We start from the raw sequence: 13115 nt of genomic DNA, 5'->3' as shown, positions 1-13115 counted from the left end.
CACAAAGAGTTGCACACAACTGAGCGACTGAGCCCATACATATATAAACATGAATATATAGTATATATTAACATATATACATGAATTATTACAAACGTGTTCATATTTTTTTCGAAACAGGATGTTTATTTATTTATTAATTAGACATTTTAATTCCACACATTGCCAACCAACTGGATGGTAAGCTCCTTGAAGGAAGGATTCCTTCTTGGAACCTCAGTGCCTAGGAACGTGTGTTTCTCAGTAAACAATGGGTATTGATGATGGATGCTGAAAAGTATCTTTGAGTGTCCCCAGGTGAACCCCCAGGTGGCGCTAGTGGTAAAGAACCCACCTGCCAATGCAGGAGACATAAGAGACGCAGATTTGGTCCCTGGGTCAGGAAGATCCCCTGGAGAAGGGCATGGCCACCCATTCTAGCACTTCTGCCTGGAGAAACCCATAGACAGAGGAGCCTGGTGGGCTACAGTCCATGGGGTAGCACAGAGTCGGACATGAGCGAAGCAACTTACCACGCATGCAGGTGCGTGCCACTATTTCAGAAAGGACACAACAGTCAGACAGGAAAAGGAGGCTAAGGTCTTACTGGGACCCTGTGTATCTCTTACAGGAGATTGGCAGGCCCTTTCCTAGGGAAATGCTTGGTAGGCTTCACATAAGAGGTTCCCCCAATAACCAAACACTCTACTCAAAAGGTTATATTTACACAGCTCATTAGGAAAATTTTTTATACTTTTGACACTCATTAGACTCGTAATCGTCCACCGAAGCTACTCTATAACAAGAGATAAACACTCCATTCCAGGGGATGAATAATAATTAGGGACCGCTCAGCACTGTGCTTTTTCCAGGTCTAATTTTGGAGTATAATTAATCCTGCCAAAGCTGCATAAGATAAGTGAAATATTTATGCAGCTGTGTTAATTCATGTATTTACTCCTAGAGAGACATTCAGAATTGGACGTGGCTTTCCGGGAAGATTATCTCAAGACGCCCCCTGGAGCCACGTCATTTTCTCTCCCATGGCTTGGCCTCCAGATGGTCTCTGAAGATGAAGCTGTGAAGACACATCCCCCAATCCAGACAGTCTGACCAGGAAAGACCTGAACTGGGACAGAAAATGTCTCTAAGAATCTAGACATTCTGTTAAAACAGGAAACACCTCTTTGGTTTATCTGGATGCCTCTACTGTTTTTTTATTTGCCACAGAGGGGAGGTTTCTGTTCAGAATGGCATTTCCACGATGGTTGCTGCTGCTACTGCTGCTAAGTTGCTTCAGTCATGTCTGACTCTGTGCGACCCCTTAGACGGCAGCCCACCAGGCTCCCCTGTCCCTGGGATTCTCCAGGCAAGAACACTGGAGTGGGTTGCTATTTCCTTCTCCAATGCATGATGCTAACTTGACCATATTATCACCAATACGACATTAAAAATGGTTTTTTGAATCCTTGAGCTGTGGATGGACAACAATAATGTGGGGGTGGGGAGAGAGGACGAAGAGAGGAGGAAGGGGAGGGGGACAATGATGATGATGGTGGTGGTGATGATGGCATTTACTGAATCATTTCTATTTCCAGGTGGCTGTTTAAATATAACTTTTCATTTTATCTTCATGACAACCTTATCTGGTAAATATTTCTGTATTCAATTGCAGATGAATAAACTGAGGCTAAAAAAAAATTAACCTTTTCACAGAAGCATTTGGAAATGGGACAATAGATATCATCCAACATACACTAAATTACTTCTTCTTCAAAGGTCTATTGGCTTCCCAGATGGTGCTAGTGGTAAAGACCCTGTCTGCCCAGGCAGGAGATGCTGGTTTGATCCCTGGGTCTCGAAGATCCCCTGGAGTAGGAAATGGCAACCCACTCCAGCATTCTTGCCTGGGAAATCCCATGGACAGAGGAGCCTGGTGGGCTTACAAAGAGTCAGATACGATTGAGTGTGCAAGAGCACACACATACACGTGTACACACACAGGGATCTATACATCTCAAGCATCTAATAAGCAAACTTTAATAGGCATTCTGGAGAATTAATGAAACAAAAGTCTGAAATGACTGACCCTCATCAACAGTAAGTTCCCTTAAAGTAGAGGCTTCGCCACTTACTCACTAAGGGACTGATAAGCCCACTGAGCTGCGGTTTCATTCTCCGTAAAATGATCATAGGCAATATTTAACTTTATAAAGTTGTGATGAATATTCAATTAAAGAACACATGTAACACATCCGGTGTGGTGATTGGCATATCCTATTCCCCAAATATGTTGCTATTTCATAAAAGATGCCGCAGAAGTGACAGCAGTGGTAGGTAGGTGTAGAGTTAGAACTGACAGATTTGACAGCTACCCATCATATTTAAAAGTTTTCTGTCAAATGAAATACATCCTGACACTAACCATTCATCCATGTGTGTAGGTATTCATCCAGTCCTTCAATGACCGGTTGCTGGTTATGTTCAAGAGTCTGTGGTTTTTACTGCTGGAAATGAGACCCTCGTAGCGGGGTAGTTCACACCACGGGGAGGTGCTTAGGTGACCACCGTGGCAGATGGATGCTTCACTCCTCTGTGCACACACGCCTGGTCATCTGACTCCAAAACTCCTCTTTACAAGGCAGAGCATACTCCAGAGCAGCAGTCCCAACCTTTTTGGCACCAGGGACCGGTTTCACAGAAGACAATCTTTCTATGGATGGGGGGTGGGAAATGGTTTCGGGATAACTCAAGCACATTAAATCTATTGAGCATTTCATTTCTATTATGATTACATCAGCTCCACCTCAGATCATCATTAGACCCCTGAGGTTGGCACCCCTGCTCCAGAGTATACTCTGGGCTTGGCCATAGGACTTGCTTCGGACAGAAAGGTGTTAGCAGATGTGAATGTGACAAAGCTAGCCAACAAGGACCTATTGTATAGCACAGGGAACTCTGCTCAATATTATGAAAGAAATTCTTAGTTGCTCAGTCGTCTCTGACTCTTGGCAACACCAAGAACTATAGCCTGCCAGGCTCCTCTGTCCATGGAACTCTCCAGGCAAGAATACTGGAGCAGGTTGCCATTCCCTTCTCCAGGGGATCTTCCCAACTCAGGAACCGATCCGGGGTCTCCTCATATTGCAGGCAGATTCTTTACCGTCTGAGCCACCAGGGAAGCCCAATCAATATTATGTAACAACCTAAATGGGAAAAAGAATTCGAAAAAGAACAGACACATGTATCTGTAGAACTGAATCACTCTGCTATACACCTGAAATTAACAGAGCACTGCTGGTCCATCTATGTGCTGTGCTGTGTTCAGTTGCTTTAGTCGTGTCCGACTCTTTGTGACCCCATGGACTGTAGCCCTCCAGGCTCCTCTGTCCATGGGATTCTGCAGGCCAGAATCCTGGAGTGGGTAGCCATTCCCTCCTCCAGATCTTCCCAACCCAAAGATCAAACCTAGATCTCCTGCATTGTAGGCAGATTCTTTACCTTCTGAGACACCAAGGAAGCCCATGAATACTGGAGTGGGTTGCCATGCCCTCTTCCAGGGGATCTTCCCAACTCAGGAATAGAACCCATATCTCCAGTAGCTCCTGCACTGCATACAGGTTCTGCAACTATACTCCCATATAAAATAAAAAAATTAAAAAAAGAAAGCTGAGACTTGAAATGTGCCCGCGCAGGTGGGTGTTTTCTCCTGTGCCTCCAACACAGCCAGGAAAAGAGCTTCTCCCAGCTAGCTGCTGCCCTTTCAGCCTGAGACACAGAATAAACTCGGATGGAACAAAGACCACAGAGATGATCCCTGGGCTTGTGGCAGCAGGAGGTGGAGCCACCATGGCCCAAGGCAAGATTTCCCACTCCACCTGTGCTCCCATGAGCAAAATAAATGCCAATTGTCATGTTCTTCCGAGATGTCACAGCAATAACTGGGCAACACAGCTACAAGTCACTACAACACAGAAAACACGGGTGTTGATCTGACTGAAAGGTACCAATGCCCTAGAGAGAATCCAAAGATTCAGATGCTCTCATGTGGGAGTTAAATATAAACCACATTTAGGTTTCTTGATGACACTGTGAGAACCCAAGGTTTAAATCTGGGAGTAGAGGGTATAAGGCATTATGCCCTTTGCTCAAGTTTACACTAACCATACACACAAACCTCTGCCTCTTTCAACACTGTGTTTGGCCACAGTGGTTGACAGACCGTCCTCCCCAGCCCTGGACAAGAGAAGCATGTTTTCGCATGTGTGCATGCTCAGTCACTTCAGTTGTGTACGACTCTTTGTGATCCTATGGATTGTAGCCCACCAGGCTCCTCTGTGCATGGGATTCTCCAGGCAAGAATACTGGAGTAGGTTGCCATCTCCCACTCCAGGGGATCTTCCTGACCCAGGGAGCAAACCCAAGGTTCTTATATCGCCCTCATTGACAGGCGGGTTCTTTATTTCTAGTGCCACCTGGGAAGCCCTGCATTTTCGGGAACCATCTCCAAATGTAGCCTCCACCCTTGAACGCAGCTTCTGACCTATGCCCTGAACTTCTGTTTCCTACTCACACTTACCCGTTTCTAGGGTTCACCTGCCATCTCTGCTGCTTTTGCTTTTCCCATCTCAGTGTTGGCAAATCCAAGGGCTCCAACATGCCACTGGAGCCAGAACAGGATTCTAAAACCATGTCCTGGAGCAATGGGCTATGTTGAAATCCCCAACTAAAAGGAGAGATGGACAGAAGGAAATGCTGCTGGAGAGAGTCAGTCCAGTTAGCTGGAAGCTCCAGAAACACCCTCATTCCATTAGACTGCAAGCCCATGTGGGTGGAAATGGTCTTTTTTCAGGATAGGCAGCCAAGGGGTGGACTGTAGTGGAAACCCATGGCGTTTCTGCTAACTCTTCCCTGTATAGCAATCACCTCTCCTTCATCTCCCCATAGGAAGACAGTAGGAGCTGTCATGTTAGGACAACGTAACCCTACCCTTTATTCACTCCTGAGAGGTCCAGGAAAGAGCCTTTGACCCAAAATCGATCAGGAATCCTTCCTCTGGAATTTGAAATCTAGAATTTGGAAAATAGAGACTGGGACTTATTACAGCCTAGTTGTGTGATGTCACTGCTCTAGAAACAGTGATGGACAGGGGAGCCTGGTGTACTATAGTCCACTGGGTCTCAAAGAGTCAGACACTGGGCGTGACTGCGTTCAGAGACTTAGCAACTGAACAAGAAGTGCTCTAGAGCAGAGCTTTCCCCCTCAACCCTGATACTATAAACATGTGAAAGTCAAAGCTGCTCAGTTGTGTCCAACCCTTTGTGACCCCATGGACTATAGTTCACCAGGCTCCTCTGTCCATGGGACTCTCCAGGCAAGAAGAATAGAGTGGGTCGCCATGTCCTCCTCCAGGGGATCTTTCCGACCCAGGGATTGAACCTGGGTCCCCTATGTTGCAGGCAGATTCTTTACTGTATGCTTGGGGTCAGATAATTCTGTGTTTTGAGATTTTTTTTTTGCGGGGGGGGGGGTGCTGTCCTGGGCATTGAAAGATGCCAGCACCCTCACTCCTGGCCTCTACCCACCAAATGCTGGTATCAAATAACCTCCTTGTCATGACAATCAAAAATATCTCCAGACGCAGCTAAATATCCCCCAGGGGATGAAATCCCTGCCCCACACTGAGAAGCACTCCTTCAGAGAGAGGACCCATGAATTACTGCTGCTGAGGCCCCAGGCCTGCCCTGGTTCCTGTTTTTCCCTCTGAACCTATTTGCTCAACTCTTTCCTAAATTCACTGAGATAGACACTTCTGTATCCTTAAAATAAACTCCTTTTAATTGACTTAGCTGTCTGTAATTGGTTTCCATTATAAGCAACCTAAAGAACCATGGTACCATGTGGTCAGCACTCAGTAAATATTTACAGTGAGTTAAGTCATTACCCAAAGATCCACTGGAAAGCCAGTTAGGAAGCAGAGAGTGTGAGGGTCTCCAGTCCCCCGGAAGTAGGGGAAGTCAACCAGAGTCTTACCATCACCCACAAACTGGAGCAGGGCCAGGTCAATCTGCCTCTTCCACGGCGAACCCTTCTGGAGGGCGATCCCGTAACCAGTGGTAGCAAAGATGTACCCACTCCCAATGGTCACCAGCTTGCAGCCTTCGTCCCTCCCAGCCTTGTAATTCAAGACGGCAGCGTCGTAGATGAAAGCATCCAGTTTCCTGCAACGACAAGAAGCCAGGGAGTCAAGGCATTGGCGAGATACCGTCTTGGGGCCCATCTCCCGAGGCCTGATCCAGCATCGCACACTTCCCTATCATCCAGGAGATGACTCATCACTGCTCTGTCCCGTCATCATAAAAGGATCTATTTTTAATGAGGAGATAAAAGCCAAAACCTTTTCTCCCTGAGTTACAAGAGGCAGCTAAATAAAGACATGAAGAATCCTTATGCCCAAGTGAGTAAACAGTTGAGTTTGCTGGTCGCTAAGTGTTTGCCATCAGCACTCCCAACAGTGTAGAACGGTGGCCTATTTAGAGAGGTTTGCGTTGGAACAAAACAAACCATTAACGGACAGGAGACTTTGGTGGCTGCGTGTAGGAAGCAGAGAGACTAAACAGGAATGATGTCCTTTCCTGTCCAAAGAGATATGTTTACTATTCATTTGTATTACAAATATTATTATATCATAATTTTTAGAAGCCAAAATAATGTAGAAAATATTAAGAGTACAGTTAAAATTGCCTATAATTCTGTAACTCAGAGGCAACCTCTGTTAATGTATTTGCGAACAAACTTCCAAATTTTGTATGCATTTGTATATACACACACACATACACACATCTTTGAAAACAGGGGCTGGTAACTTCTTTTGTAAAGACACTATAATAAATAGTTTAGGCTTAGTCTCTGATGCAACTACTCAACTCTGCTGGTGTAGCATGTTACAGGCTGAATTGTGCTTTCTCAAAATTCATATGTTGAAGTCCTAAGCTCAAGTATCTCTGAATATGAGCTTATTTGGAGATGGGGTCATTGCAGATGTGATTAATTAAGGCAAGGTCATACTGGAGCAAGGTGGGCTCCTAACCCAATACCACTGGTGTCCTGATAAAAAGAAGGAATTTGGAGAGAACGAACTTATGTTGCCAGGGGGAAGAATGGGGAGAAGGGATAGTCAGGGAGTTTGGAATGTGTATGTACACACTGCTCTATTTTAAGTGAATAGCCAACAAGGACCTACAGTATAGCACAGGGAACTCTGCTCCATGTTACGTGGCAGCCTGGATGGGAGGGGAGTTTGGGGAAGAATGTGTGTTAGAGGTTCAGTTGTGTTGGACTTTTTGCAACCCCATGGACTGTAGCCCACCAGGCTCCTCTGCTCACAGAATTTCCCAGGAAAGAACACTGGAGTGGGTTGTCATTCCCTTCTCCAGGGGCTCTTCCCAAAGCAGGGATCTGAACCCTGCATTGAGGGCGGATTCTTTACCATCTGAGCCACCAGGGGAGAATCAGTTCAGTCAGTTCAGTTGCTCAGTTGTGTCCGATTCTTTGCGACCCCATGAATTGCAGCATGCCAGGCCTCCCTGTCCATCACCAACTCCCGGAGTTTACCCAAACTCATGTCCATCGAGTCAGTGATGCCATCCAGCCATCTCATCCTCTGTCACCCCCTTCTCCTCCTGCCCCCAATCCCTCCCAGCATCAGGGTCTTTTCCAATGAGTCAACTCGTTGGCCAAAGTATTGGAGTTTCAGCTTCAGCATCAGTCCTTCCAATGAACACCCAGGGGAGAATAGATACATGTATATGTATGGCTGAGTCCCTGGCTATCCACCTGAAACTATTACAATGTCGTTAATTGGTTAGATCCCAGTACAAAATAAAAAGTTTTTAAAAAGTAAAAAGAAGGAATCTGGACACAGACGTGCTCACAGGGAGACTGTCAAGGGAAGGTGGGAGTTATGCTGCCACAAGCCTAGGAACCACCAGAGGCCAGAAGACCCTTCTGGTGCCTTCAGAGGGGCCACAGCCCTACGGACAACCTTGATCTTGACCTTCCAGCCTCCAGAAATATGAGACAAAAAAATTCCTATTGCTTAAGCTTCTCAGTTTGTGATGCTTTGTTATCAAAATCCTAGGAAATTATGCATAGTATGAGAGCAGCCATCGATAACACATAAATGAAGGAGTTCAACTCTGTCCCAATAAAAGGTTATTTACATGAAATAGCCTGGCCCATGGGACATTAGTTTGCCAACACTGTTTCAATATCCAAAATATAATGATGCCATGCAAACCATCTTACCGATGGCTTTCTTTTCTTATTTCATCCCACACATAGTGAATGTGCTTCCATGTCAGTAAACAGAGCACTCTTTTTAATTTTTTGGTACATTTATTTTTATTTAGGTATAACTTATATGAAATAAAGCACTAGATAAATTTTTACATACGTGTACATCCTTGAAATCATCACACAGATCGAGAAAGAAAACATCACCATCATCTCAAAAGTTCTGTTCACCTCTCCCAGTCAGCACCCTTTAAAAAGCAAGCATCCGGTAACCCTCTCAAAGATATCATTGCTGCTGTTTAGTTGCTAAGTCGCGTACGGCTCTTTCTGACCCTACGGACTACAGCACGCCAGGCTCCTCTGTCCTCCACTGTCTCCCGCAGATTGCTCAAATTTATGTCCATTGAGTCTATGGACTCAGTGCTATCTAACCATCTCATCCTCTGCCGGCGTCTTCTTTTGCCTTTGATCTTTCCCAGCATCAGGGTCTTTTCCAATGAGTCGACTCTTTACATCAGGTGGCCAGAGTATTGGAGCTTCAGCATCAGCCCTTCCAATGAATATTCAGGGTTGATTTCCTTTAGGATGGACTGGTTTGATCTCCTTGCTGTCCAAGGACTCTCAAGGGTCTTCTCCAACACCACAATTCAAAAGCATCAATTCTTTGGTATCCAGCCCTGTTTATGGACCAACTCTCACATTTGTACATGACTACTGGAAAAACCATAGCTTTGACCACATGGACCTTTGTTGGCCAAGTGATGTCTCTGCTTTTCAATACCCTGTCTAGATTTTGTTGTGGACCACATTTTGTCAGAACTTTTCACAGCGGAAGGACTGATGTTGAAGCTGAAACTCCAATACTTTGGCCACCTGATGCGAAGAACTGACTCGTTTGAAGAAACCCTGATGCTGGGAAAGATTGAAGGCAGGAGAAGGGGACAACAGAGGATGAGATGGTTGGATGGCATCACCTTCTCAATGGACATGAGTTTGGGTAAACTCTGGGAGTTGGTGCTGGACAGGGAGACTCAGCATGCTATGTATGGTCCATAGGGTCGCAAAGAATCGGACAAGACTGAGCGACTGAACTGAACTGAACTTCACTGTGACCCATCCATCTTGGGTGGCCCTTCATGGCATGGCTTATGGCTTCTTTGGGTTACACAAGCCCCTTCACCATGACAAGGCTGTGATTCATGAAGGGGTTCAAAGACAAGGCTGCGCCTAATTCATGACCTACATACCTATTAGTGGGCATGTATGTTGCTTCCTATTTTTTAAGTTATTTAAGAAGGCAGATTCATGTTGATATATGGCAAAACCAATACAATACTGTAAAGTTAAAAAAAAAAAAGAAGGCTGAAATGATCAACCACCCTTGAAAACAGGGACAGAAGTATAAACTCTAAAGTAATAAGAAAAGTCAGTTGAGGAGTGCTCAACTTCCTGACACTTTTTCAGCTTTACTGCCCTTCTCTCCTTAACAAGAAGACATAAAACAGTGAAGCAAAGAAAAATGAAAGTGGCAGAGAGAGCATGAAAAATGCTGCCTCCTTCCAGAGACAACTGCTGAAGGGCTCCCTGTGGGAACAAAACTATTTGGAAGGTTTACAGCTATGTTCTTCATTTTAATTTTTTTGTTTCTTTAATGGCTAGAGATGGGGCCAAACTACAGGACGTGTCTCGCCAACAGACTCTGAAGCTTTCATCTCAGGGCTATAGGGTTGGCGACTCAGCTTTATTCTCTGAGACCATTAAAAGGGCATCAGATGATCCAAGTGGAAGAGTGGGAAAAACCGGGTGTTGTCAATGGTGATGATGAACGCAACTGACAAACCAAGAGGAAAGAGCCTTTCCGGAGAGCCAGCAATGCTACTGTGGTTCAGTCGCTCAGTTGTGTCCGACTTGTTGTGACCCCATGGACTGCAGCACGCCAGGCTTCCCTGTCCACCATCGTCCAGAGTTTGCTCAAACTCATGTCCATTGAGTCAATGATGTCATTCAAACATCTCATCCTCTGTTGCCCCCTTCTCCTCCTGCCCTCAATCTTTCCCAGCATCAGAGTCTTTTCTAATGAGTTGGCTTCTCCCATCAGGTGGCCAGAGTATTGGAGCTTCAGTTTCAGGATCAGTCCTTCCAATGAATATTCAGGGTGGATTTCCTTTAGGATTGACTGGTTTGATCTCCTTGCAGTCCAAGGGACTCAATCTCAAGAGTTCGCCAACACCACAGTTTGAAAGCATCAATTCTTCACTGCTCAGCCTTCTTTATGGTCCAGAACATGGACCATATGGTCCAACACTCACATCCACACATGACTACTGGGAAAACCATAGCTTTGACTACAGGGACCTTTGTCAGAAAAGTAATGTTTTTGCTTTTTAATATGCTATCTAGTTTTGTCATGGCTTTTCTTCCAAGGAGCATGTGTCTTTTAATTTCATGGCTGCAGTCACCATCTGAGTGATTTTGGAGCCCAAGAAAATAAACTCTGCCTCTGTTTCCATTGTTTCCCCATATATTTGCCATGAATTGATGGAACCAGGTGCCATGATCTTAGTTTTTTGAATGTTGAGATTTAAGCCAACTTTTTCACTCTCCTCTTTCACCTTTATCAAGAGGCTCTTTAGTTCCTCTTTACTTTCTATCATAAGAGTGGTGTCATCTGTGTATCTGAGGTTATTGATATTTCTCCTGGCAATCTTGATTCCAGCTTGTGTTTCATCCAACCCAGTACATCCAAGAATGATGTACTCGTTTCCCAATTTTGAGCCAGTCTATTGTTCCATGTCCAGTTCTAACTGTTGCTTCTTGACCTGCATACAGGTTTCTCTGAGACCCATGGACGTTGTGGGGGTGGGGGTGTAGTTGTTAAAGGTTGATTTGTGCATGATGGCAGGAGGGCATGTGACAGGAGCCATGGAGGAACAGGTGGAAGGGATCTATGTTCTTTGTCTACATTTGGATGACAGCATCACCTCAGGAAAGTCACTTCCTTCTTTTGCACTGCTGGTTTGTCATCTGTGAGATGAGGTTGACATTGTGGAACTATGGAATTCTATAATTCTGAAACCTGAGTCATCTCTGTCAGTCCAAATAGGGAAACTGAGACTTAGGATAACATGTGTCCTGGGGTCTTTGGGACAAATGGATGGCATGTATCGTCTTAATGAAGGTGGAATGCCTGCAACTCCAACGCTTTATGTTGCCATAGGGATGCTAAGAACCTGGGTTTTATTGAAACTTTCTAAGACTCACCCATCTCTTTCACCTCAATTCCTCAAAAAGCAAACACAAACAAACGCCTAGGTGTGTACAAGGGTATTCATATGTGAAGGCCATTTGTTGGTATTCATGGGGTGAAAGTCCTCCCCATCCTGCTAACCCACCACATGCTGATACATTTCTGGAATGGAAATTAAATTTGTACCTGGCCCCTGTATGAGAGCTGTCCAAGAGCAGTTTAAATTTGTATTTTATGGAGAGGCACAGATTTCTGCAAATCATTACCATATTTCATGACAAGTCTTGAGCTGAGCAAAAAACAGCTGGATAAGCGCAAAGAAAAAGGGGAAGTTTACTTGGAAAACGAAGCTTGCAAAAGCAAGATATCATCAAGTCAGAGGGAGGACACCTGCAAAAGACACAGTTAATTTTGAGCAAAGTGATCACACGTGGGCACCTCTGGGTGGACTGGCACCGGTACCCTTAGAGGGGTATGGCCAGGAAGACTCTCTGCGGTCTCAGGGCCACGTCAGAACCAAAGTGAGGACAACAGGTGAAGGAAGCCACAGGGCTACGTGACTTTGATTTCTGTCCCTCATGGAGGATTCTAGACAGCTGGAGTCTAAGTGCATTGGTCACAGATACCTGCATGTTCAAGAACATCTGAGGGCTTACACAGCGCCCCCGATAGACATGGCCATTGTTTGTACAATGCTCGACAGAAGTGCACAGTTATTTTACACGCATTGTCCCAGTGGGGCCTCACAAATGCCCAGTACGGAGATTTATTATTATTAATTATTTTATTTTCTTGTGTTGTTTATGAGCAGATGAGATTGCGAGAGGCTAAGGAATTGTAGTGCTGGAGAAAACCTGAGAGTCCCCTGGACAGCAAGGAGATCAAACCAGTCAGTTCTAAGGGAAATCAACCCTGAATATTCACTGGAAGGACTGATGCTGAAGCTGAACCTCCAATATTTTGGACACCTGATGGGAAGAGCTGACTCATTGGAAAAGACCCTGATGCTGGGAAAGAATGAAGGCAGGAGGAGAAAGGGGGAGCAGAAGATGAGATGGTTGGATGGCATCACCAACTCAATGGACATGAACTTGGGTGAACTATGGGGGATGGTGAGGGGCAGGGAGACCTGGCATGCTGCAGTCCACGGGGTCACAAAGAGTGGGACACAGCTTAGTGACTGAACAACATCGAAAGCCTGCCTGAAGCTCACCAGCTGAATTTCCAAACTTTGTACAGGAAGTTCCCTACAAAGGAACCTTCAAGTTACGAACTTTCAAAGATGCTAATATGCATTCCATCAATGTTAAGGGCGAGTGAAATCACGGCTTACCCTCCATCTCCTCTTGCTGAATATCCTTCAGCTTTCCCATCTCTCACCTCCTTTCTCCCCTCCAGTCAGTGACTCTTCTTGCCTGTTCGCTCCATGCCAGCCCCTGTATGCCAGCCCTGTTGTACTAAACTACTGTACTTTACAAGGTACTGTACTGTAACATTAAAAATGCTTTCTCTATTTTTTGTGCCTGTTTTTTAATGTATTATTTGCATGAATGTAATATAAACTTATTATAGTACAGTACAATATAGCTGACTG

The 13115-nt window shown here is 45.1% G+C and overlaps 1 protein-coding gene across 2 annotated transcripts in view; it reads right to left on the bottom strand.

The window, feature by feature from the left end:
• The window catches only part of GRIN2A (glutamate ionotropic receptor NMDA type subunit 2A), a 446329-nt gene that overhangs the window by 37509 nt on the left and 395705 nt on the right, over positions 1 to 13115 (bottom strand). For both annotated transcript variants that reach the window (XM_005889409.2, XM_014476279.2), the window contains exon 10: positions 6013 to 6200. In XM_005889409.2, the coding sequence (XP_005889471.2) occupies positions 6013 to 6200 (188 nt within the window). The remainder of the gene's footprint in view (positions 1 to 6012; positions 6201 to 13115) is intronic.

The sequence above is a fragment of the Bos mutus genome, chromosome 25 (genome assembly GCF_027580195.1).
Source record: "Bos mutus isolate GX-2022 chromosome 25, NWIPB_WYAK_1.1, whole genome shotgun sequence".
Taxonomy (NCBI): Eukaryota; Metazoa; Chordata; class Mammalia; order Artiodactyla; family Bovidae; genus Bos; species Bos mutus.
This window is presented reverse-complemented; position numbering and strand designations above follow the sequence as displayed.